The sequence below is a fragment of the Lontra canadensis genome, unplaced genomic scaffold, assembly GCF_010015895.1.
Source record: "Lontra canadensis isolate GAN:19392208 unplaced genomic scaffold, GSC_riverotter_1.0 scaffold88, whole genome shotgun sequence".
Classification (NCBI taxonomy): Eukaryota; Metazoa; Chordata; class Mammalia; order Carnivora; family Mustelidae; genus Lontra; species Lontra canadensis.
Genome location: NW_022631082.1, coordinates 3,192,854 through 3,217,779, shown reverse-complemented (window position 1 = coordinate 3,217,779; position 24,926 = coordinate 3,192,854). Strand labels below are relative to the sequence as shown.

General features: G+C 52.6%; 1 protein-coding gene across 1 annotated transcript; it reads left to right on the top strand.

Moving 5' to 3' along the window:
- The first annotated feature begins 6,970 nt into the window (after positions 1-6,970).
- RAB11B (RAB11B, member RAS oncogene family) lies at positions 6,971-17,187 on the top strand. The gene is made up of 5 exons (XM_032883810.1): positions 6,971-7,103; positions 13,779-13,974; positions 14,711-14,904; positions 15,231-15,311; positions 16,129-17,187. Exons 1-5 carry the CDS (start codon positions 7,064-7,066, stop codon positions 16,272-16,274), a joined length of 657 nt encoding a protein of 218 aa, XP_032739701.1. The 5' UTR covers positions 6,971-7,063; the 3' UTR covers positions 16,275-17,187.
- Positions 17,188-24,926: the final 7,739 nt, after the last annotated feature.

Below are 24,926 nucleotides of genomic sequence, written 5' to 3'. Positions count from 1 at the left end.
GTGTCTCAATTTTTATTTTCAAAAGAACTGAAACTCTCATTCGATCCTTCCGGAAGCAGATAATGGGGGAAATGAGAGCCCCTTCTTGATCATACTTACACACATGAATCACAGTGAACTTCTTAGCATCTGGCCATCTGATAGAAATATAATGTGAGTCACATGTTGAATTTTATTTTTTTTCTAAGTCATGTTAAACACACAAAAACACACACACCCAAAAACAAAGTTTAAAAAAATAAAGTCGGGGCGCCTGGGTAGCTCAGTCACTAAAGCAACTGCCTTTGGCTCAGGTCACGATCTCAGGGTCCTGGGATGGAACCCACTTCAGGCTCTCTGCCCAGTGGGGAGCTTGTTTCTCCCTCTCCCACTGCCCCTCCCTGTGCTTGTGCTCTCTCTCTGTCAAATAAGTGAATAAAATCTTTAAAAAAAAAATATGGGGCTCCTGGGTGGCTTGGTGGGTTAAGTCTCTGCCTTCGGCTCGGGTCGTGATCCCAGCATCTTGGGATCGAGTCCCACATCAGTCTCCTTGCTCCGTAGGGAGCCTGCTTCTCCCTCTGCCACTCTGTCTGCCTGTGCTCTCTCTCTCTCTCTCTCTCTCTGACAAATAAATAAATAATCTTTTTTAAAAAAAGCAAAAAGAGGGGTGGCCTGGGTGGCTCAGTCCATTAAGCATCAAACTCTTGATTTCAGCTCAAGCTCTGATCTCAGGTTAGGAGATGGAGTCCCGCAGCGGGCCCAGCTGGGCATGGAGCCTGCCTAAGATTCTTTCTCTCTCCCTCTACCCTTCCTCCCATCGCTCTCCAAAAAAAAAAAAAAAAAAAAAAAAAAGAAAAGAAAGAAAGGTAAAAAGAAACATATGAAATGAACTTTATTAGTGTGTTTTTATTGGGGTAGCTCAGTTGGTTCAGCACCTGGCTCTTGATCTCAGCTAAGGTCATAATCTCAGGGTTGTGGGATTGAGCCCTGTGTCATCTCCATGTTCAGCTTGGGATTCTCTCTCTTCCTCTTCCTTTGGCCTCCCTGTCCCCTCACATGCATTCTCTCTCTCTAAAAAGAATAAAAAAATAAAATGTATTTTTATTAAACCCAGTATAACCAAAATATTGCCTTTCAACATGGGAGTTATGTACAAGTCATTAATATATTAATTAATACAGGTTATTATATAATATTAATATTGTATTAAAGTATATACACTTTTTTTAATACCAACTCTTTGGAACCTAGTGTTTATTTTATGCTTAAGGTACATCTCAAATGGGACAGTCCATATTTTTTATTAACTTTTTTCTTTAAGATTTTATTTATTTATGTGTCAGAGAGAGAGAGAGAGAGAGAGCACGTATAAGAGGGAGTAGCAGGCAGAGGGAGAAGCAGCCTCCCCGCTGAGCAGGGAGCCCAGTGTGGGACTCGATCCCAGGACCCAGGGGTTAATGACCTGAGCTGAAGACCTTTAGCCCACCGAGCCACCCAGGAGGCCCGGGACTAGCCATATTTCATGGGCTTGACAACCACAGGGATAATGATCACCGTATTGGACATCACAGCTCTAGTGTGTGCATTCATTCAGTGTTTTGGGTAAATTCTTCCCATTTTAACCACATCTGCAGAAATTATCCTGTAAGTTGGACATAAAAATATATATATATAAATTCAACTAATATTTATTGAGATTCTACTACATCCCAAGCTGAGACCCTGGAAAGGCTTGGGATACTCTAGTAGACAAAAAGATTCATACCCTCACCATGCTTACCTTTAAAGCTCCTCCATATTACAGATAGGCTGGCCTATAGCTGATGGTACAAAATGAGGCCACCACTTTGTGTGGGGAAAACCTAGGAATAGTGGCTGAGACCCTGGGAAGATGGGTAGGACTGACTGAGAAAGGGCATGAGGCAGGCATCTCCAGTGATGGTGATGTTCTGAACCCTGATAGAGGTGGGTTACTCCTCCAAAAAGCTATATGTGTCTGTCTCTGTGAATGCACAATTAAGGTTGTATTTCGTTGTATGTAAGTTTCACCTTAGAAGGAAAAAAAAAGAAAAAGAGCCATAAAAAAATACTGAATTCTAGTTAATGATATGTGTGCTCAAGTGTAAGCTGACTAATGTCTTCAAGTTTCTTTCATTTTTATTTTTTTCCAGCTATATTGAGATACAACTGACATAAGACATTGTGTAAGTCTAAGGTGTACAATGCATTGATTTGATACACATATGTATTGTAAAATGGCTACCCCCATAGTGTGAGCGGTTACCTCCATCACACCCTAGTTGTTCTTTTCTGTGGTGAGAGCATTTAACCCCTGCTCTCTTAGCAACTTTCAAGTACTAACTATAGTCACCATGCCATACATTAAAGTCCTCCAAAGTTTCAACTTTCTTTGAAATTCATCAGAGTGTTGGGTGGCTGGACAGAGAGATGGATATGTAATAAAATAAAATGTTAATAGTGGAATCTAGATATTTTCTACACGATTCTTTTCATTTCTCGAAATGTTAAAAATTCACAATAAAACATGGGCAAGAAAAATTCTAGCCTGATCCTGTTGCCTTCTGCAGGCTCTCAGCCTGTGTTGGAGCTCTGTATAGAGAGGGAGATGGGCGGCATCCAGGGGAGGGCACGGAGTCAGTCAAGTGTCCAACTTTTGGTTTTGGCTCAGGTGGTGATCTTGGGGTTGTGAGATCAGGCCCCACGTTGGGCTCCGCACTCAGTGTGGAGGAGTCTGTTTAAGACTCTCTCTCCCTCTTCCCCTTCCCCTCTCTGCTCTCTCTCTCTCTCTCTCTCAAATAAATAAATAAACAAATAAATCTTTTTTTTTTTTTTTAAATGAGGGGCACCTGGGTGGCTCAGTTGGTTGAGCGTCTGTCTTTGGCTCAGGTCATGATCACAGGGTTCCTGGATTGGGCCCTGCACTGGGCTCCTTGCTCAGTTGGGCATCTGCTTCTCCCTCTGCCTCTCCCCCAGCTCGTGTTCTCTGCCCCCACCCCCATCATATAAATAAATAAAATCTTTTTAAAAATTTAAAAAAGGGGCGCCTGGGCGGCTCAGTGGGTTAAAGCCTCTGCCTTCGGCTCAGGTCATGGTCCCAGGGTCCTGGGATCAAGCCCCGCATCAGGCTCTCTGCTCAGCAGGGAGCCTGCTTCCTCCTCTCTCTCTGCCTGCCTCTCTGCCTGCTTGTGATCTCTGTCTGTCAAATAAATAAATAAAATCTTTTAAAAAAAATAAAAAAAAAGGGAGATGAGCAGTAGGAAACTGTTCAAGAGGTATGAGCAAAAGAGAGCAAGCCTCTCTCCTTGATAGATAATACTTGAGAAATGGGGAAAAAGATACAACGTTCTCAGCAAGTGGTTCAACGGTCTTTAATGCACTGCCTAAAATTGCCACTCATATCATGTGGTCTGGCATAATGTGATGCCTTGTCTCCAGGACACATGTTTGGGAAAAACAACATCTGTCTGAGCCCTGAGCCCCAGCTACTGTTTTAATAGGAAAACATATCTTTGCAATATGTTTTTTAAATGTTCTTGGGAAAGCAGTGGGGGCCTCCTTTGCTAAAGGAAAATTCTGTGCTTTTCTGGTCCTGTGACTCCTTCCTGGTTGTGCTGGGGACACAGTAGCTTCGCTGGGACCCTGGCTGAGTGGGGGTGATGAACTCCTCATTTGGAGGGCCGGACCTTCTCCAGGCTCCTTGTTTGGGGGTGTCCTGTCCCAGGCAGGCTTGCAGAGTCTCCCTTGAGCCCACTGTGCCTGAAGGTGGTGGGATGTGCCTTCTAGGTAGGTTGGGTGGTAGGGGGTTCCCTCACCTCTGCCCTCTTAATTCTCAACCTCTGCTAAGAGAGCTTATCTCCCCAACCCTCTCTGTTCCCTGTCATCACCACCTCTTCCATCCCAGGAACAACAACAAAAAATAACCACTAGGATTGGGAACCAAACAAGAGCCAGGTTGGGAATCCAGACCCGTCCAACTCCAGATTTGGAACTCTTCAACCTCATCGTTCTCCTAGTTGACTAGAGATAGTCTGTTAAAGCTCTGAGGCCTCAGTTCCTTCATCTGGAAAATGGGGTCAGGGAGCCTCTGGTACCCCACCCTCCGATCCCTACCCCTTTCTGTTCTCCTGGTGCTGTGAGGATTTCATGTAGCAGTGAATGAAAAGCACGGCAAATAGTGTCTGGCTCCTAGCACACCATATAAACATTAGTCAACATTACTAATATTACTGTGAGCTATCCTGGAGGGTTGCGGGGAGAGGAGCATAACCTAGACAGGAGAAAAGGCTTCAGGGTGGAGGTTGCTTTTGAGTCAGGTTTCAAAGAAGGATGAAATTCCTACAGAGAAGGTGGGAGGATGGTATTCTAGGAAGAGGGCACAGTGAGAGCAAAATCTAGTGACCTTGGCAGGAAGTAAAGCTCACTGGGGAAACATTTAACAGCCCCACCTGGCTGTAGCATTTGGGCAGGAAGCTAGGATGGTGAGCTGGGGGTGGGTGGGGAGGGCATTTGTGCGGGAATGTGCAAGGCTTCGAGCCAACTGCCCGAGAGTGTGCTGACAAGGTCCCTGGGAGTGTCCACTCTGGTCTGGCTTCCAGCTTTGATTTTTCACCTTGTCCGATCTCTTGGCCCCTGATCCCCACTCTCCAGCCACCATGGCCACCTGGCTTTTCAAACCCATCGGAGTCTCTCTCACTTGCTGTTGTGTCCTTCTGAAATACTGTTCCCACCACCTCCTGCTCTTCCCCCAAACAGTGCAAATGTCACCTTCTCCAAGATGCCTTCCCTGGGTTCCTAACTAAGGAGTGTCACCATCATCACATAATCCAAGTTATCCCCCTCACTGCCCTCCTCCCATTCTGAAATTATCTTATGCAGATTGTTTACTGGCTTCTTGTTGGCCTGACCCCATTAGACTGCCAGCTCTGTGAGGGCTAGGACTTCGTCTTAGTCAATGCTGCATCTCCAGCACCTAGAACACTGCTTGGCACTTAGTAGGAGCTCAGTAAATGTTTATTAAAGGAAGAATTGAAAGATTTTTAAACAGGGGAGTGGGACAATCTGACTTATGTTTTATTTTTTTTTAATTTTTAAAAAGATTTTATTTGTTTGACAGAGATCACAAGTAGGCAGAGAAGCAGGCAGAGAGAGGGAGAAACAGGCTCCCCGCCAAGCAGAGAGCCCAATGCAGGGCTCGATCCCAGGACCCTGAGATCATGACCTGAGCCAAAGGCAGAGGCTTAACCCTCTGAGCCATCCAGGGGTCCTGACTTATGTTTTAAAAGACTCCTCTGATTGGGGCTCCTGCTTGGCTCAGCCGGTGGACCGTGTGACTCCTGATCTCAGGGTGGTGAGACTGAGTCTCGTGTTGGGCATAGAGCCTCCCTAAAAAAAAAAAAAAAAAAAAAGGAAAAAAGGATTCCTCTGACTGCTGTGGAAAAAAACAGACTGTGTGGGGTGAGGGCAGAGCAGGGAGATCTGGGCACAGACAGCAGCTCAGGTCCAGAGAGTGATGTTGGGGCCAGGATTGAGATAGTGGCAATAGTGGGGGTGAGAAGTGGTCAGAAATTCAGGAGGGAGGAGAAACACAGTAAGACAACTGAGGGAAGGGAGGGCGGGAAGAAGCAGGGGACTAAAAGATGAGGAGAGAAGAATCCACGACCTCCGGCTATGAGATGGGCAGGGGGGAGGAGAGGGAATGGAGGAGGGGGTAACGTGGGGTACATGGAGTCACAGAAGGAGCACATATGGGAAGGGAGGGCAAATTAGTGTCTGGGATGCCTGCTGGACAATGGAGGGATGAGGTCTAGGAGGCAACTGTGATAATTATAATTATAGTTATAAAAAATCACGACCACAGAGCTCTCTGGTTACATTATTCATCACTGATCAAATATTTACTGAGCACTGGGGACACAGCACCAGCAGTGACAGACAGAGCCCTTGCCTTCATGGGGTTGATGTTCCGTTGGCAGGAGACTACAGAGATCAATGCATCAAGAAATATATATACACACATATACATATACACACACACACACAGACACACACACACACATATATATATATATATATATATATATATATATATATAGTGAGCACTACGCCCAAATGGGGCCTGAACTCACGACCCCGAGATCAAGGGTCGCATGCTCCACCAGCTGAGCCAGGCAGGCGCCCCCAGAAATGCAAAGTCTAATGTCAGGTAGTGGTAAATCCTGGGGGTGCAGGAAGGTGGGAAAACACCGGGCAAGGGGATAGAGAAGGGGAGATCATGCTGGAGAGAGTCTGACGTCCAGGAAGGATTTTATAAATACTTGTTAAAGGCTTAATGACAAAGTGGACGGTTGACTTAGTATGTCGTTAGGTCTCCAGATAATCTAGTTATCTTCCAAAGACTCCACGAAGTGGTTTTCTCCCGTCATGCAGCGGAGGAAACTGAGGTAGCAGGGGTACCTTAATGACTCACGAATATAGTGATGGAAACCCAACCAAGGGCGGAGAGGGAACCTCTAGATGGGGGGGGGAACCCTCTCAAAGGCCTGGAAACGGTCATATACTGGGAGGGCAGGAGGAGGCGGGCGTGAGGTCGGGGGGAGCAGAGCAGCGCGGATTGACCTATGACGTCATTGGGACGTTAACTAGCGTAACATCACCTGGACGTAGCCCCATTTCCCTTCCTGGACAGGTCCTCTTGGCAATCCCGGACCGTCTGAATCAAGCCTGTCATTCGTTACTCGCTCCATCAATCTGTTTCATTCTTACAGTCTTCCGCCCCGCCTTCCAGAGACTACGTCTGATAGGCTGATGCGGCCGTCACTTCAGAAAGGTCCGCATTCCTTCCGCCTTTCTCTAGGAGACCGAAGGCGAGGAGGGTGGATCCCAGGCGGCGCCCACCCCTGAAGCTCTGCTTCCGCCTGTGATTGGCTGCTCTGGGTGCCGGTCGCCACGCTACCCGCCTCTGATTGGTCAACCACCCGCCGCTCTGCGCGGCGCCGGCTCCGCCCCCGTCGGGTGTTTGTGGTGGGGCTGCGGAGTCGCCGATCCCGCCGGAAGCGCCAGGACAATGGGGACCCGGGACGACGAGTACGACTACTTATTCAAAGGTGCGATCTGTGGGACAGAGACGGGCTAGGGGACGGTAGCGAGGAGGCGGGCAGGCGGGTTGAGGCTACGCTCCAGGCCGCTAGGCCCAGGCCGGAGCCCGGGACTTGGGGCCCGGCGGGTTAGGCAGCCGGCAAGGCCGGGGCAGTTTGGGCTCGGTCGGCTTTGGGCTGGAGTGTGCAGCCGTGCGGAGCGGGCGGCCCACAGAGGCCCCGGGGGCCCTGGATGCGCCGAGGCGGGGCCGGGGCCGGGAGGGGGTGGGGCCCCAAGCGGTGGGAGAGGCCGTTAGGGGCGGGGCCTCTGGGGGCGGGGTCTCCCCAGTATTTGGCGGGCCAGGCTGGGTGGAAAGCTCCGTTCGTGATGGGGGCGGGGCCGTCAGAGGCGGGGCTAGGGTGCGGTGGGCGTGTCCAAGAAGTGGGCTGGGACGGGGCAGGTGGGGGTGATGCTCTTACGGAGTGGGAGGAGCCGGTCCTGATTGGCGGCAACGTATCTGGGGACGGGGCCTGGGAAGGGCGAGGACGCTGGGGGACGTGCGTGGTGGGGGACCCTGGATTGGGGTGCTGACCCAGAATTGCGTGGAAGGGGCTCCTGGCGGGGGGGACCGTGTGTGCCGGACCGAGGCTTGGTGGTTAACAGTAACAATATCTTTGAACTCTTAGAACCCTTAATAGAGCTACTGAAGCGCCTGCCCTTCTCTGAGCACTTCACGAATTCACTGAAATGCTCGCCCCAGCCCTGAGAGGTCGTCGGTAGTATCCAGCCTCTGGGGACCTGGAAACTGAGATCCCCGAGAGACAGGGCAGGTTTGCAAAATGTTGGAGCAGGATTTGAACCCAGAGCTGTCAGCTGTGGGCTTTCCCACCCAAGGAGTGTATGTGGGACTAAGCCTGTCAGACCACCTCCCCCAGCACATGCGCACTGATGGGCTGGCCTTCGGCCAACCTGCTGGAAGATCGTCCCTGCCCCGGGGACAGAGGGCTGTAGGAGCCTCCAGTGCGGCCTTGGCAGGTGAGGCAGCCACTGCTGACCCAGCTCCCTTGCCTGGCCGCTCAAGCTGGGGAGAGTCCTTCCACATTGCTGGGGTTGTGGAGTGACTTAAGTCAATGGCTTTAGGGGCGCCTGGTTGACTCAGTCGGTAGAGTATGCAGCTCTTGGTCTCTGAGTTGTAAGTTCCAGCCCCACTTTGGGTGTGGAGATCAATTAAAAATAAAGTCTTTAAAAAAAAAGAAAAAAGAGTCACTGACTTCACAGTGCCTTCTGTGCCAGCCTGGGCTTTGGCCAGGCCCCGGGCTGTCTGTTTGGGCTCCCTGGCTGACAGTGGTTGCCCTTGATAGCTACGTCTGGGCCCGCATGAGGTACCTCGTCCCTCTGCCTGATGTGTGCGGGTCTGCCTCCCACACCAGTGGCTGGCCTCATCCCCCTCGCCGGGGAAGCCTGGCTGTCGCTGGGAGCGTGGTCCGTGTCCGACCCTGACCATTGTGTCCGTGGTATCATCCCACATTGTGAGGCTGGAAGCCTGGGGAACTTGGGGATGTGCAGAGAGGGGCAGAGTGCTGCCTACCTGGGGTATCCACATGGTAAAAGGCTTCTGGGCTGGGGGAGTGCCTGCACAGAGGCCCAGAGCTGTCACATGGCGCCGTGGGCCTGGGGAGCTGCGTGCGGGCTCCTAAGTCACTGGTGGGTGAAGCTGTGTGGTCAGCAGTTATTCCCGTTGCCGTCTGCGCCCTGAGGTCTCACGTTAAAGGCAGGGGAAGCTCTTCCATGAATCCCCCAAATAGACTGGCCACAGGCGGACATGCCTCCCATCCTTCTGCGGCTGGGGCCCTGAGGCCGCTGCTCCCCAGCTCCCCGTTGGACACACACCTGGATTTGGGCTGCCAGGGAAGGGGACCTTAACCCCAGTCACCACCTCCAGGTTTCCGGGGCCATTGCCCGCTTGTTATTTTCAGCCGCTTGCGGTTATAAATAACCCAGCCTAAGTATTTGCACTAGTCATCTTTTGCCCTTTCGCTTATTTCCTTGAAGTACGTTCCCAGAAGTCCAGTTACTGGGTCGGGGCAATGGAGCGGCTGTGTGCTTCCTGGGATTCATCCCCGAGTCCGCTTACTGGAAGCCCAGATCTGGCTTCGGTGGCCACTGGCACAGGGCGGGGGTGCAGGTGTGGGCCACCTGCCCTGCTGCCCTCCCCTACTAGCCTCCTTTTCTGAGTCAGCAGGTGCCCTGCTCACACAGGGTTAGAAGTGAAAGTCAAATCCACAAGGTCAGTATTTCCCAAACTCCCAGCATCTGAGACCTCACAGTCACTCGTATGTCTTGTCGAAGGTCTCCCTATTACCTCTGCGTGTTTCTCTTGAAATCCACTCCGTTTTTCACTCAAATGGGAGAAGGAAACTGTATGGGTCTGGCACGTAAAGAAGGAAGGAAAGAAGCCAGAAGGTAGGCAAGCCACCACCGTCACACCACTTGCCGTGGGTAGACAGCATTAGAAGCCCAAGTATACTGTCCCCCGGACCCTCCTGAGACCCCGTGGCCTGCAGAGGATCAGGTATGGGCAGTAGAGAGGTGTCCCAAGTAGAGACCACACCAGAAGGGTTGACAGGGGCCAACTTCCTTACCTTGAGGCTCCACAGCCCTGTCGCCTGGTCCGAGGGGCCCTTTAGGAGGGGAGGGCCGGCGATCGTCCTGCCCCCGACCCTGTGCTCAGCCTCCCCCAGGCTTTAGTAACTTCTGGCCCTTCCCTTGGCACAGAGGAGCCACACTTCTCACTTGGGACACTGACTGCCCCCTGCTTCACCCTCTGGCCACCGCCGTGGTAATTTTGGCAGCCACATCACATGTTGGCTCCGCTGACCTCCCAAGACCAAGGCCAGCAAATCCCCCAGGGTGTTTTCCTCACTGCGCATCGCCCCCTCCCAAGTAAGGTTGTTTTTTTGTACCTAATTTTAGATTTTCATGTTCAGCCTGCTAAACATTTTATCCTGTCAGCCATGGGCCATTTCCCAGCCTGCAGATCAGCCCCTCGGGGCAACCCTGACCTCTTTTGGCTTGGACCCGACTGTGGGATCCACAGTGGGAGCAGCTATGTCCCCAAGGGCCACCAGGGACTTCTGAGAGGCCCCCGGCCACTCACCTGGCCTCTGAGGATGTGGGTTGAAGTGGGAAGCTGCTGTGGTAGCCCAGGACCACGTCCTCTGGGCTTTGTCCACCCCGTACCATCGATGAGTCCTTTTAGGAAAGGGGGTGAGGGAAGAGTAGCAGCCAGGAAACAGGCCAGCCCTGTGCTCACCCTCCTTTGCTGAGTGCTCCTGAGGCAGCCTCCGTGCTCTCCAGCCTGGGCAGGGCCCCCCACCAGACCCACTGGTAAGGACCAAAGCATGCCATCTTCCCCCATTGGCCCACGGTGGCCTTGCCTGTGCCCTGGCTTTGGGTCCCGATCTGTCCTCTGCTCTGATTCCCCAGAATATAACTGTGGTGGGATTGCCCCCAAGGGCCAGTCTCTGGGGCCTGGGATGGTCAGGGCTGGCTTTCTGGGGGAGAAGCAGGGGCCTGCTCTGCCTGGATAGGGGTGCCAGCCCCCTCCCACCCAAATGGCCACACTCCACCTGAATGTCAGCATGCAGGCCCCAGGGGTGCCACACTGTCATGGGGCAGGTGGGAGGACCCAGGGCTTCAAGGGGTGCTGGCTCTTTGTTTTTGCCAACTGGGCTCGCCTGCTCCGCCAGCCAAGTGGCATGTGGGGGGGGGGGCTACTTCCCAGCCAGTGATGCCACCGACTTCTGTGGAAATTCTAGGGGCTGTGTCCTCAAGGGCCCTTTATTTGCCCAAGACAGCAGATCGCTTGTGCCCTGGACAATGCTGTTCTCATTCCTACCCTGCACGTGGGGCCAGCTTGGCTGCTGCCCCCCTGGGCACCTCTCTCCACGGGCCAGTCCAAGCAGCCGGGCCTTCCTGCCGCTCAGCTGGGCAGGGGCCGGGGGCTCTCATCCTGCTCTGGCGTCCACTTTCTCACTGGGTGATCCTGGGCCAGGAACTTGGTCACTCTGGGTTGAGTGTCCCCCGGCTGTATAAGGGGAAGGATAATAGGAACATTTGCCCCTGGGCTGGGCCTGAGAACGCAGTCACAAAGCCTTTAGGGCTGGGCCTGGCCCTGAAGTGCGGAGGAGATTGGTGGCTAGGCCAGAGCAGAGTTGATGGGGCCAAGGCTGGGAAGGGAAGGAGAGGATAGGGATGGCACTGCAGGCCAGGGCCCTCGTGCTAGTTTCCTATTCCGTTTCCAAGGGCATAAGAATTGTGAGCCAGCCTCTCCAGCCTTGGCCAGGTCTCCGAGGCCACCTGGGAAGGAGGTGAGAGGTTGTGGGTGTAGGTGGTGGGCCCCACAGTATGGTCTAGAGCCACAGGCCCATGTCCGTCTCCACCTCTTTCCTCCTTTCTCTGAGGTCAGCTCCCAGTCTTCCGTTGGGCATGAGAGAACACCGGCCTCATTATCAACCAGGTCATGGAGGCCAGGTCACTAGGGGTTAGAGGGGAGAGGAGAGGCCTGACTTGAGGGGTTTTGAAGGATGAGCGGGAGTTTGCCAGCTACTCCGAGGGTCGGGATGCCCCGTATAGTGGGAGAGGAGGAGGCTGGACCCAGAGCCCTGAGCTCAGCCCCAGACGCAGGAGATGTGGGTTCAAATGCTGACAGACCACTTTCCAGCCCGGTGGCCCTGGGCAAGTCCCTGTCTGGTAAGCAGGGTTGGGAGGTAGAGTGGGCCTACAAATAGGCACGGCATTGTCCTGCTTCCTGACTTGTAGGGTTACGAGAGACTCATGGGAGTTGGTGCATGTCAGGGGCTTTCACTGGACAGACTCATTAAGCATTCTGCTGGTTCTTAGTATTCTTGGCTCTAAAGCAGCCCACCCAGAGAGGCTGCCTTGCCTGCCCCCCGCCTCCCCTATGGCCTGAGGATGGTAACCTGGGCATCTTCCAGGTGTGGAAGGAGGTGGGGCTGGGAGACTACACAAACCGCTTTGGGTTTGTTCGTCCAGCAGACAGCGATCGGGTGCTTCCTGGGTGCTGGGCACTGCACCAGGTCCTGGGGGCACAGCAGGGACTTGGACTGCCTGAGATGCCCACCCCTGTGGCTGAATGGGTGGCCAGAGCGTGAGAGGGTTGCGGGAGGAGAAAGCTGTGGAGGAAAGGCAGGTGGGGAGGGGTGAGGGCTTTTAAGAGGATGACAGCGAGGGCCTGCCTCCTCGACCCACCGGGTGCCATTTGAGGGACCCCACCGAGGAGGTGGGGGCAGATACCAGGCATGTACCTGGGGGAAGAATGGTATAGGCGAGCGCAGTGCGCCTCTGTGTATCTCAGAGTCCCAGCAAGGAGGCCCCTGTGGCTGCAGCAGAGTGGGCGAGGGGGAGAGCGGGAGGAGGGGAGGGTGAGGGGCAGGCAGTGCAAGGCCCTTTGGACCTCCGGGAGGATTTGGACTTTACCTCTGGGACGTGGGAAGCCCCGGAGGGCTGTGGGCACCTGCGCCCTCTGGCGGCCTCCAGGAAAACAGCTTGGTGGTTGGCTGTGAGAGTCAATGCAAGGACACCGGCCCGGTGCAGGTGGGGTGGGCTGGGGTGGGCGCAGGAAGATGGTCCGAAGCCGTGGGAATTTGGCCACGCACAAATACAACTTTCCGTCAAGGAAAGACTTAACTGGGGTGTGGGTGACCAAGCCTACAACCCCCGTGGCTTTCCACTGGACAGACCCACCTTTGGGTGTCAGGGCCCAAGGTCCACACGTGGAGGGGGTCCATGTTGTTTCCACCTGGGGTGTCTGGTCAGACGGCCCGGTGTTGTTTCTTATACACGGCACACATACCCAAGCGTGCATGTGTGGCTCACACTGTGCATATACAGACGTGAGACTTCAGTGTGCCCTGGGTCTAAGGACAGCCTCTTGGGCTCACACCCCTCCTGGACCATCTCATGTGACCCTACCACAGATCCTGGGGCGCCTTGGCCCCTAGAGGCGTTGCTTCTCTGGCTGGGGTAGGAAACTTGATGAAGAGAGGGATACAGGGATAGACGGGAGGGGCCTGCTCCGCCGTGCCCAGGAGGACTCGGCATGGGGGTGAGGCCTCTCATTTCCTGTGGCTTGGAACTCCAGAGACAGACCCTTGTAGGTAAGAACCTAGCAATAACCACCACCCACCCCTCGCCTGCCTTAGCATGCTAGATGCTAGTGGAGTTCTGATTCTGCCTTTTCTCCTCAAGTCCCCCTCTTGCAGAAAAGGCGGCCCAGAGAGGTTAAGTGACTCGCCCAAGGTTGCCCAGCCCTGGAGGTTTCTTGGCCACCAGGCTGCAGGGGAGGTTCAGGGGTTAATGGATCCCCACTCTGCACCCGCCGGGATGTCTGGGTCTGTACGCCCTTGGGGCAGCCCTGCTCTGAAGGACCTGAGACAGCGGGGATGTTGCGCTGTCCACGGTGGCTGTTTCTGGAAGCCCAAAGCCTCTGTTTGCTTCTGCACCACAGGAAATGTGGTGCCTTGGACTCCAGGATGGCTCCGACTGCTCTGATGTTGGCTTTCCTAGTTTGTGCAGCGCCGAGGGGGTCACTGACGGTCCTGCAGGTGGACGTGGGTGGTGTATGGGCCTTGGCTCAGGGTAGCTGGCCTGCAGTCTTACCTCTCTCCTTCCTGCCCCCAAAGTGGTGCTCATTGGGGACTCGGGCGTGGGGAAGAGCAACCTGCTATCACGCTTCACCCGCAACGAGTTCAACCTGGAGAGCAAGAGCACCATCGGCGTGGAGTTTGCCACCCGCAGCATCCAGGTGGACGGCAAGACCATCAAGGCGCAGATCTGGGACACCGCCGGCCAGGAGCGCTACCGGGCCATCACCTCCGCGTGAGTGACAGGGCCGGGGCGGTGCAGGAAGCCATGGGTGTGGGGCCGGTGGGCCCTGAAGGATGGGTAGGAGTTTGGCAGAAGAAGGGGAGAGTACACCTCTGAGAGTGGGGGGGCCCCAAGGGGAGGGACAAGACCTCCAGGAGCTGTGGGACTGTTGGGAAGACTAGTGTCCAGTCCTGGCCACACTGTGACCCAGGGTAGGCATGTCCTATGGTCCCTCTGAGCCCTGGAGTCCCTTGAGGCACTATGGTTTCACCGGATGCTGGCTGCACCATGAGGGTTGTTACCCTGGACTGGCTTGCGGCCCTCTGCCCGCCCCCCAGCCCTGCCTGCTTGCCTGTCCTGCCAGGCTTCCCCCAGCTTCCCTCTGAGCTTCAGCCCAGACCCTGTCCCGCCCTCATCCTGTCCTCCCGCAGAGGCCTGGCATCAAGGTGGTCCCCAGCTACCACGACTCACTGGGGCTGCCTCTTCCTAGACCCTCCCAGCGTCCCGCCATTTCCTGTTGTTCACGTGTGCCCTCGGGACGCCACTGCGGTCTGGTCACCTTCTCAAGTCCCTAATCCCATGGAATGGCTGGGTGTCCATCAGTCTCCTTGGTGGTCCAACCGGCCAAGTCACGGTGGGCCACTGTGCCTCGGGCGGGCTCTGTGCCTCCCTGCCCCGGGCGTGGGGGCCAAGGGGCTGCTGCACACAGAGCCTGGGAGGCCCCTGGCTCACGTGCTGTCCCCTGCAGGTACTACCGCGGCGCAGTGGGCGCGCTGCTCGTGTACGACATCGCCAAGCACCTGACCTACGAGAACGTGGAGCGTTGGCTGAAGGAGCTGCGGGACCACGCTGACAGCAACATCGTCATCATGCTCGTGGGCAACAAGAGTGACCTTCGCCACCTGCGGGCCGTGCCCACTGACGAGGCTCGTGCCTTTGCAGGTGAGGCGTGGAGGGGCCGGAACAGGAGTGGCTGGGGGGCGGCACGGGTGTCACTCGGGGACGCCCGCCTGGGGCCTCCCCCGGGGGCCACATTCCTAAAAGTGGGACTGTGACTGAGGCATCAGAGAAGCAACTGGAAGGCAGGCAGCTCACCCCTGCCCCAGTCCGCTGCCATCTTCATTGTGTCCCTGGCCTCAGCCAGCGTCCCCTTCCTGAGGGGTGGGCATCTCAGTCCTATCTCTTTGGCCCCCACCATTCAGTTCTTGGGCCAGGCAGCGGGCAGGCAAGCCCCACCGCCAACCTGGGCAATATTCTTTTTGTTCCAGAAAAGAACAACTTGTCTTTCATTGAGACCTCAGCATTGGATTCCACCAACGTCGAGGAAGCTTTCAAGAACATCCTCACAGGTGGTCACAGGGTTAGGCTGGGGTCACAGTAACCCCAGCATGCCCCCTGTGTGTGGGCCTGGGGAGGACACCCCCGCCCCCGTTGCCCACTCCAGAGCACAGCCCCTGCCTGAAGCTTTAGTCTTTTTTTTTTTTTTTTTAAAGATTTTATTTATTTATTTTGACAGACAGAGATCACAAGCAGGCAGAGAAGCAGGCAGAGAGAGAGGAAGGGAAGCAGGCCCCCTGCTGAGCAGAGAGCCCCATGTGGGACTCGATCCCAGGACCCTGAGATCATGACCCGAGCCGAAGGCAGCGGCTTAACCCACTGAGCCACCCAGGCGCCCCTGAAGCTTTAGTCTTGAAAGCCACAAGCCGGTCTGGATAGACGGGACAGACATGGCGCGCTTCATGGGAACAGGGCAGATCCTGAGGACATAGAGACACCCTCCACCTGGCTGCCGTGGGGCCCTCTGCTGTGGCCCCACCGGCGAACAGCCTGCTGGGTCAGCCACGGAGGCACAGGGCCCCTGGGCGTTTATTCTGAGGAGGAGGAGCCTCTGATCTTACGGGAGAAGAGGCCAGGCTTGGGGGAGGGGCGGGCCATAACCAGACACCAGGCCGCCCTTGCTGGGCACCCAGCCAGCATCGGGTGTCCAGGTGGGAGCCTCCAGGGGCCCAGCCCCTGCCACCATTTCCCCCCACCCCGATGTGATGGGGGTGCCCCCCAGGGTAAAGGGGGGGTTCCTTTGAGAGGGGGTCTTGGGCTCCGCCGGGGGTGGTGCTCCCTGGAGGCCATGAGGTCCAGATGGGTCACCCCGCATTCCCCCACCTGCAGAGATCTACCGCATCGTGTCTCAGAAGCAGATCGCGGACCGCGCAGCCCACGACGAGTCCCCCGGCAACAACGTGGTGGACATCAGCGTGCCGCCCACCACTGACGGACAGAAACCCAGCAAGCTGCAGTGTTGCCAGAACCTGTGAGCGCTCTGCGCCCCACCCAAGCGCGCCTGCGCGTCCTCGTCCTCCGCCCGCCCCGCCCCGCGCTGCGCTCCCCGGCCCCGCCCTCTCCGTCCCTCGGTGACCGTGACCGGCTCCTGCCCTCACATCGAGCTCCGCATGGCTGGCGGGGGCCCAGGAAGAACAGGAGTTGAGTGGCACCTGCTGTCCCGTTCGAGGAAAGCCAGACTCCCGGGTCGCCGCGCCTGCTTTTCTGGGGTCCCGGTGTGCATCTCGGCGGGCCAGGGAGGGTGGCAGCCTAGACAGGCCGGTCAGAGGCGAGGAGGAGGGGCGCGCCAAGCGGGCTTCTCCAGTTTTCCACGGCAGACTCCAGGGAGCGATTGCCTCCCTCCCTCTGTGGCCAGTTGGCCTCACCGGTCCCCCGATCCCCACCCAGAACCCCCTTCCGAGCTGATGCTCGAAGAGCAAGGCGTCAGGGGGCCGGGGCAGGCGGACACTCTTGGCTCCCGGCCCCCTTGCTCCCCCACGCACAGCCAGCACCGGCACACGCCTTCGACCTCTCCCGTGCGTGCGCGACTCCAGCTCCTGCCTGTAGATTTATGCTGGGGGAAGACCCCTCTCTCCCCTCACTCTCTTTTTGCACGCAGCGCGCTCTCCAGCCCCTCCCTGTGCCCCTCTCTGTCTTGTCTCCCGTCTGGTCAGGAACCCGTTTGCAAGTGAAGCAATATCTCCGTGTTTTGTATATACAACCGCTCTTGTAGCCTTTGGTTTTTTTGTTATTGTAGAGAAACACAGATTCTTTATACACTTTGTAAGATTGACGCCAAACCCCAGCTCTCGATCTCTTATTCTCCCTGTGGCCCCCCGCACTGTTGCCCCGATGCCTCATTTCTCCTGCCCGTTACTAAAATGTATAATCCGACTTCCTGTACAGAAACCTGCCGCTGCGCCTTTGTCTTCATTCTCTCCGCCAGGCGCCACGCCTGGGCCCCCGGCTCCCCGAGGCACACGTCCTGCCGTGGGCTGCATAGACGCAGGGAGCTAGACGACCAGGTCCAAGCACCACCCGGGACAGTGCAGAGGCCCACGAGCTGGGCGCAAGGCCCTTGGCCTGCGGGGGAGGGGTGGGTACCCTCTCCTAGCTGACCCTGTGACTAGGGGAATGTATTCAACTTCTTCCCAGAGATGACGGTGCCCCTTGGCAGGGGCTGAGCTGTACCCACTGCTCCCTGTTCCCAGCCCTGGGATTGGACCGTCCCTGCTTCCATCTGCTGCCCGTGGCTGCTGCCTCCTCTGGGGTCCTGCCAAGGACAGGCAAAAGGGGCTCATCCAGGGGACGTTGGTCATGCCATTGCCACCCCAGCTCATCTGATCCCAGGCTGACCTTTAAGGAGGGCCCAAAGGGAGGATGCTGGTGATGGAGGGGAGGCAGGTGGCCTGGAGTTTCTCTGCCTCTGCCCAGGATCCAGCTTCTCCCCTGGTCCATGTGGGCAGAGATGGCCTGAGGGCCATTTGCCACTATGGAGGAAGTGTCGCTATCCCCCTCCACCGCCATCCCTGCCCAGACCATGTGACCCAATGTGTCCTCTCTCACCAGAGTGCCTGCCCCTGTTCTAGAAGCTCTACCCTCTGGCTGAAGCCACTTACACCCTTGACCCCTAGAAGAGCCGGCAGAGACGGGGGTCTACTCCCTCCCAATGTCTTTGGCTGCCCTTCCTGGCTAGCTGGGCAAACCCAGGCAGTCTTTCCAGAGGAGGCCTGAGCCCCAGGGGGCTGTTCTGTAGGGAAGCTGGAGTGACCCAAGGTGTGTGCTCCAGGCTAGGGGACAGCCTGAGCCAAGGCCAGCAACAGGACAGTGCGGAATCTGGTAGGCCACACGCACTTCAGTGGCCATTCACTCAGACCCTGGGGGCGCTGAATCTGGCTTTGGGAAGGGTGGGCGTGAGAGGGCAGAGGGAGGGCAGAGGCTTCAGGGAGTCCCGGTGAAGTAATGAGGTACCCTGGAAAGTTTCAGGCAGTCCAGAGATCAGATCTTTCCTGCACCTCCGTGGACTGGCCAGGCCTGAGGCACATACGAGGGAACAAGACTGACAGCGACACTGTCCCCCTGGGAGTCACAGTCCAGCCATGTCGTTTCAGTTACCCTGATTTCCGTGATGTAGGAAGCCCAGCATGTCCCTCAGTGCCAGGCCCTGTTCGTCTTTCCTTAATGGCAAAATAGACAACATCAAATTGGCCATCTTGACCGTTTTTCAGCGTACAGCTCAGAGTACATTAAGTTTTGAGCAACGGCCCCCACCGTCCATCTCCAGAACTCTTCGTCTTGGAAAACTGAGACTCTGGCCCCATGAAATACCATCTCCCCACACCACCACCCCTGCCCCATCCCTGGCATCATCTACTTCCTGTCTGTGAATTTGACTCCTCAAGTGGACCTCCTGTAAGTGGAATCATACACCATTGTTCTTTCGTGACCGGCTTATTTCACTTAGTATAATGTCTTCAGGGTTCATTGGTGTTGCAGTGGATGTTAGGCTTTCCCTTCTAATCAAAAGCTGAATGATCATGCCTTGTACGGACCTCCCACTTCTCGTTTATCCATTCGTCCATCAGCAGATATTTGGGTTGCTTCCACTTGCTGGGGGTCGTGCACCATGCTGCAACGAACGCAGGTGTACAGATAGGTGCTCAGGTCCCTGGTTTCCGTTCTTTTGGGTAGATAGTAAAAAATGAGATCGCTGGGCCACAGGGTAACTCTGGGTTTAATTTTTCTATAAACTGCGTTAACCTAAATAAATTATGTCATTTAAAAGTGGAGAGAGGGGCGCCTGGGTGGCTCAGTCGGTTAAGCATCCTTCTTCAGCTCGGGTCATGATCCCAGGATTGTGGGAACTCGTCCCACATCAGGCTTCTCGCTCAGTGGGGAGTCTGCTGCTGCTTCTGCCTGCGGCTCCCCTGGCTTGTGCTCTCTTTCTCTCCCTCTCTCACAAATAAAATCTTAAAAAAAAAAAAAAAAAAAAAAGTGGTAAGAATGGGGCGCCTGGGTGGCTCAGTCAGTTAAGTGTCTGCCTTCAGCTCAGGTCATGTTCCCAGGGTCCCATGTCGAGCTCCCTGCTCAGTGGGGAGTCTGCTTCTCTCTCTCCCTCTGCCCTTCCCCTCTGCATGATCATTCTCTCTCTCTCTGCTTGCTCACTCTATCAAATAAATAAAACGTTAAAAAAAAGAAAAAAGGGCAGGATAGTCTTAATGATAAGCCCACTACCCAGCTTCAACCAATCTGGCTTCACCCCATTCTCTTCCTGTGTACAAATCCCAGACATGATCCCCCTCTAAATATTTCTCTTTTTTTTAAAGATTTTATTTATTGGGGTGCCTGGAAGGCTCATTGGGTTAGGCCTCTGCCTTTGGCTCGGGTCATGCTCTCAGGGTCCTGGGATCGAGTCCTACATCGGGTTCTCTGCTCGTCAGGGAGCCTGCTTCCCCCTCTCTCTCTGCCTGCCGCTCTGCCTACTTGTGACCTCTGTCTGTCAAATAAATAAAATCTTTTTTAAAAAATATTTTATTTATTAATTTGACAGAGAGAGAACACAAGCAGGGGGAGCAGTAGGCAGAGGGAGAGCGAGAAGCAGGCTTCCTGCTGAGCAAGGAGCCTGATGTGGGGCTCGATCCCAGGACCCCTGGATCATGACCCGAGCCACCCAGGCACACCATTCATTTTAAAATATACATCCAGTGGTTTTTAGTGCCTGCACAAGGTTATGCAAACACTACACTTTAATTCAGAATTTTTTTTTCACCGCTCCAAAAAGAAACCTCATATCCATTTAGCATTTCCTCCCTATTTCCCCTTCCCTAGTCCCCAGCAACCACCAATCCGCTTTTTGTCTCTATGGACCTATGGTGTTATTTCCCTTGGGCCTTTGTCCCCTGCATTTCCTGTAAATGAACAGCTGGATCTAGAGTGTGATCAGATGTAGGGCTGAGCGCTCCATAGGAGTCGTGTGCACACATCAGGAGACAGACGATGCCAGCAGCGTGTCTCTTATCTGTGTTGTTTGTAGTGGCTGCAAAGCATTACCTAGATTCACAATCCGTTAGGGGTTACAAAACGGTTGTATTCAAAATCTAGCCTTCTGCATTTATTTCTGGAATACATCTATAAAGAGAAGTTTCCCTTCATCTGTCTGGTTAACCTGAGGTCCAGATAGATTATAAAGGTCAGCATAAATACTTAGTTTGTCCCTTTCTTGTCAATTTCTGAATTTCATAAGTTTCAAGATTTTGAATTGATTCCCATGAAGGCTTCAAAAGTGACTGTTTTTTTTGAGTTAAAATGCATGGATTTACTCCTTCGTTGGGGACAAGCTTTCAAACAGTGCGCTGGATGGGAATGGAATTGGGTAGGAGGTATATGTTTGGGACGGGGTCTTGACTAGTGTGTATCTAGGAGTTAGCTTTCACATGGGGCAAGGTAGTGGAAAATTGGTAAATTCGGGGAGCCTGGGTGGCTCGGTCATGTCTCCCTTCAGGGGGGGTCACGATCCCAGGTCCTGGGATCAAGCCCCACATTGGGCTCCTTGCTCAGTGGGAAGGCTGCTTCTCCCTCTCCCACTCCCTCTGCCTGTTTTCCCTCTCTCGATGTGTCTCTCTCTGTCAAATAAATAAATAAATAAAATCCTAAAAAAAAAAAATTAGGGGTATTGGTGTGCACTCATGGTTTTAAAGATGGGTGGATGGATGGATGGACAGATGGATGATATATAGGTAGATAAATGTCTATATATGGTACATACATACACATGTATTACAATGAGAAAAGTAAGAATTGATAACACAATAGCTGTGAGCACACCAGCACCCAGATCTTGATTTTTAATGGGGAAATAGGGCTTCCTGGAGAAATGGCTGCTTCCAGAGCTGGGACAGGTAAAAATACAAGAAAAAGCCACCTTGGAACATTTTGTTGAGCCAGTATATAAGGAAAAAAATCAGTATTTGGCAACCATTATCTGATTAAAAAAAAAAAAAAAAGACAGGCAAGGTAAACCTCCATGCCACTCGCTTCTTCCTGCCTTGATTGAGGATGTGATGCCTGGAACCACAACAGCCATCTCACTACCATGAGAAAAAGGTCAAGAGCCTCTCAGATCAAAGCATTTGACCAATCAATCATTTGACCAAACCAGTGCCAGCAGCCATTCTCCTCCAGAATTCTTGTAAGTAAAAATAAAACCCTCTTTGTCTGAAGTAACCACCATCACAACAAAATTAAAACATTGATTCATTCAAGTGTCATCAATGGTTAATAAACCTACCAGATGGGGCACCTGGGTGGCCTCTGCTTTTGGCTCAGGTCATGATCCCAGGGTCCTGGGATGGAGCCCCGCATCGGGCTCTCTGCTCAGCAGGGAGCCTGCTTCCCCCTCTCTCTCTGCCTGCCTCTCTGCCTACTTGTGATTTCTCTCTCTCTCTCTGTATCAAATAAATAAATAAAATCTTTAAAAAAATAAAAAATAAAAAATAAACCTACCAGGAGATTTGTTGAGGAACCAGATATCCAATCAATTTCAAAGTATTTTCCCATAAAGCACTATTGACAAGTGCAACATGCTATCTCAGGCTGGAGACCTGGCAGACAATTTTTAACCAGGCTGGCATACTCAGTAATGGAAAAAATCAACATTCTATGCTTCCTAACATATGCACTGGGAACACTTTATCGCTTCTGCAGTTCCTGTTCCAAATGCACAAATCCTAAAAAATATTAGACAAACATAAACTGAGGAACTTTCTAAAAAGTAACTAGCTCATACTCTTCAAAACTATCAAGGTCATGAAAGACAAAGATGGAAGAACTATTGCAGCATGAATGACACTGGGGGTAGAAAAACACAAAGTGTGATCTGGAATGGATGTCGGAGCTTTAAAGGACTCTGTTGGAAACTTTGAATGGGCTTTGGGAATTACATGGTAATAGGGGATCAATGTTAATTTCCTGGTTTTGAAAGTGGTACTGTGATGATGTGGACAAGCGTGCTTATACTTGAGAAACATAACACTGAGAAACAAAGAAAAATAGACACTAAAGGGGTACCTGGCTGGCTTAGTCAGCAGAGCATGCAACTCTGATCTCGGAGTCATGAGTTCAAGCCCTACATGGAGGGGAGGGGTAGAGATTACTTAAAGAAATAAAATAAAATAAGAAATAAATAAACTTAAGACAATATTAAAAAATATAAAGGGGGACTCTTGGATGGCTCAGTCAGTTAAGTGTCCACCTTCAGCTGAGGTCATGATCCCAGAGTCCTGGGATGGAGCCCAGTGTCAGGCTCCCTGCTCGATGGGTAGTGTGCTTCTCCCTCTCCCTCTGCCTGCTGCTCTCCCTGCTTGTGCTCCTTTCTTTCTCTGACAAATAAATAAATCTTAAAAAAAAATAAATTAAAAAAGTAAAGGATTTGGGATGCCTGGCAGCTCACTCCATAGAGCCTGTGACTCTTAGGGTTGTGAGTTCGAGCCCTACATTGGTGTGGAGCCTTCTTAAAGATTCAAAAAAAATTTTTTTTAATAAAAATAAAGGATTCAGAAATGCTAACAATTGGGCAATCTGGGCAAAGAGTCTACGAGAGCTCTTTGTATTACTTCTGCAACTTTTATGATGTAAATTTGACATTTTTTTTAAAAGTAAGCTCTAGGGGCACCTGGGTGGCTCAGTGGGTTGAGCTTCTGCCTTCGGCTCAGGTCATGATCTCAGGGTCCTGGGATCGAGCCCCACATTGGGCTCTTTGCTCAGCAGGGAGCCTGCTTCCTCCTCTCTCTCTGCCTGCCTCTCTGCCTACTTGTGATCTCTCTCTCTCTCGGATAAATAAATAACATCTTAAAAAATAAATAAATAAATAAATAAAAAGTAATCTCTATGCCCAATGTGGGACTTGAACTCACAACCCAAGATCAAGAGTGATATGTTCTACTCACAGAGTAAGCCAAGCGCCCCAATGTTATTTTAAGATTTTTTTAAAGGATTTTATTTATTTATTTATTTGACAGAGGGAGAGAAGACAGAGAGAGAGGGAATACAAGCAGGGGGAGTGGGAGAGGGATAAGCAGGCTCCCCACTGAGCGGGGGGCCCAACAGGGGGCTCGATCCCAGGACCCTGGGACCATGACCTGAGCCAAAGGCAGACATTTAACGACAGCCACCCAGCTGCCCTATTTTAAGAATTTTTTAAAACCCCAGTAAATAGGTGCACTTGGGTGGCTCGGTCTCTTGGGCATCTGCCTTCAGCTCAGGTTGTGATCTCAGGGTCCTGGGATCGAGCTCTGCATTGGACTCTCTGCTCAGCAGAGAGTGTGCTTCTCCCTCTCTCTTCTGATCCTCCTCCCCACTTGTTCGTTGTTTTTCCTTCCCTCCTTCCCTTCCTCCCTCCCTCCTTCCTTCCAAAAGTATTAAAAGAGAGAGAGAGAGAGAGAAAAAAACCCAAAACCCAGGTAAATAGATACTTTTTAAGGTTTGATTTATTTATTTATTTAATTTATTTATTTTAAGGAATCTCTCTACCTAATGTGGGTCTCGAACTTAGAACCCCGAGATCAAGATTCATAGTCTCTACTGGCTGAGCCAGCCAGGCTCCCCTCAAGTAAATGGATTTAAACATTTGCTGTCTTTGAAGATTTTTTTTTAATTTATTTAATAGAGACAGTGAGAGAGGGAATATAACCAAGGGGAGTGGGAGAGGGAGAAGCAGGCTTCCAGCTGAGTGGGGACCCCGATGTGGAGCTTGATCCCAGGACCCTGGGACCAGGACCAGAGCCAAAGGCAGAGGCTTAACGACTGAGCCACCCAGGCACCCCAATGTCTTCGGATCTACTGTAGTCATTACTCTTACTGAAGGGCCAATTTTCCCACTTGTGGCCAGTGAGAGCTTTTTTTAGTTGACTCCCATTACTAGGTAATAATGTCTTGGAGAACACCTGTGCTTTCTGGTGTATCATACTGTGCCAGGTTCATCTTGTACATTTCCTGCCCCAGACCCAGAATCAGATATTTCCCCAAAGTTCCCTGGTTCATTCAACTGGAAGTGATATTTAGAGACTATGATATTTAGAGACTATGATCTGGGCTTAAGGAGTGCTGATGGCAACAAAGTCAGTCTTTGTTTCAGATCTTTTCAGGGGACAGAGCTAGGAAATATTTGCTCTCTTGCAAAGATAAAATATACTATGACACTCCCGATTCAAGATCAAGGATACAGGGTTTTTACTAACATAATCAACTGTATATCTGTATCTCCTTCACTCCCTCTTAAAATCCCAGTCTTTGACATCATAAGTACTTCTTTGCTTTTGCTTTATCCCATACTAAATATGCAACAGGCTCAGGATAACAATCGCAACATCATCATTAACAATATAGTAGTGGTATGTAGGGTCAAATTGTTGAAATCACTAGGCGTTCATCTCTCTGTTGTTTTGTCACCAACTGGATACAGAAGTTCCTTTGTTTTATTTTCATTTTTAGGGCTATCTATACATTTTAAACTTTGTTTTATAATTATATACCATATTTTACGTGGTTGTAAAGCCAAATATATAAAACAAGGTATGTTTTTACAAGTCTAACTTGTATATCTGTCCCCTTCCTCTACTTCTGCTAACCTTTTAAACAATGTTATGATTTAT

Bases quoted from the DNA above. Each gene is read 5' to 3' on its own strand.
- RAB11B (XM_032883810.1), top strand. From the start codon at position 7,064: ATGGGGACCCGGGACGACGAGTACGACTACTTATTCAAAG. The intron at 7,104-13,778 runs GTGCGATCTGTG...CTGCCCCCAAAG, and splicing joins GTACGACTACTTATTCAAAG to TGGTGCTCATTGGGGACTCG. The intron at 15,312-16,128 runs GTGGTCACAGGG...CCCCACCTGCAG, and splicing joins TTTCAAGAACATCCTCACAG to AGATCTACCGCATCGTGTCT.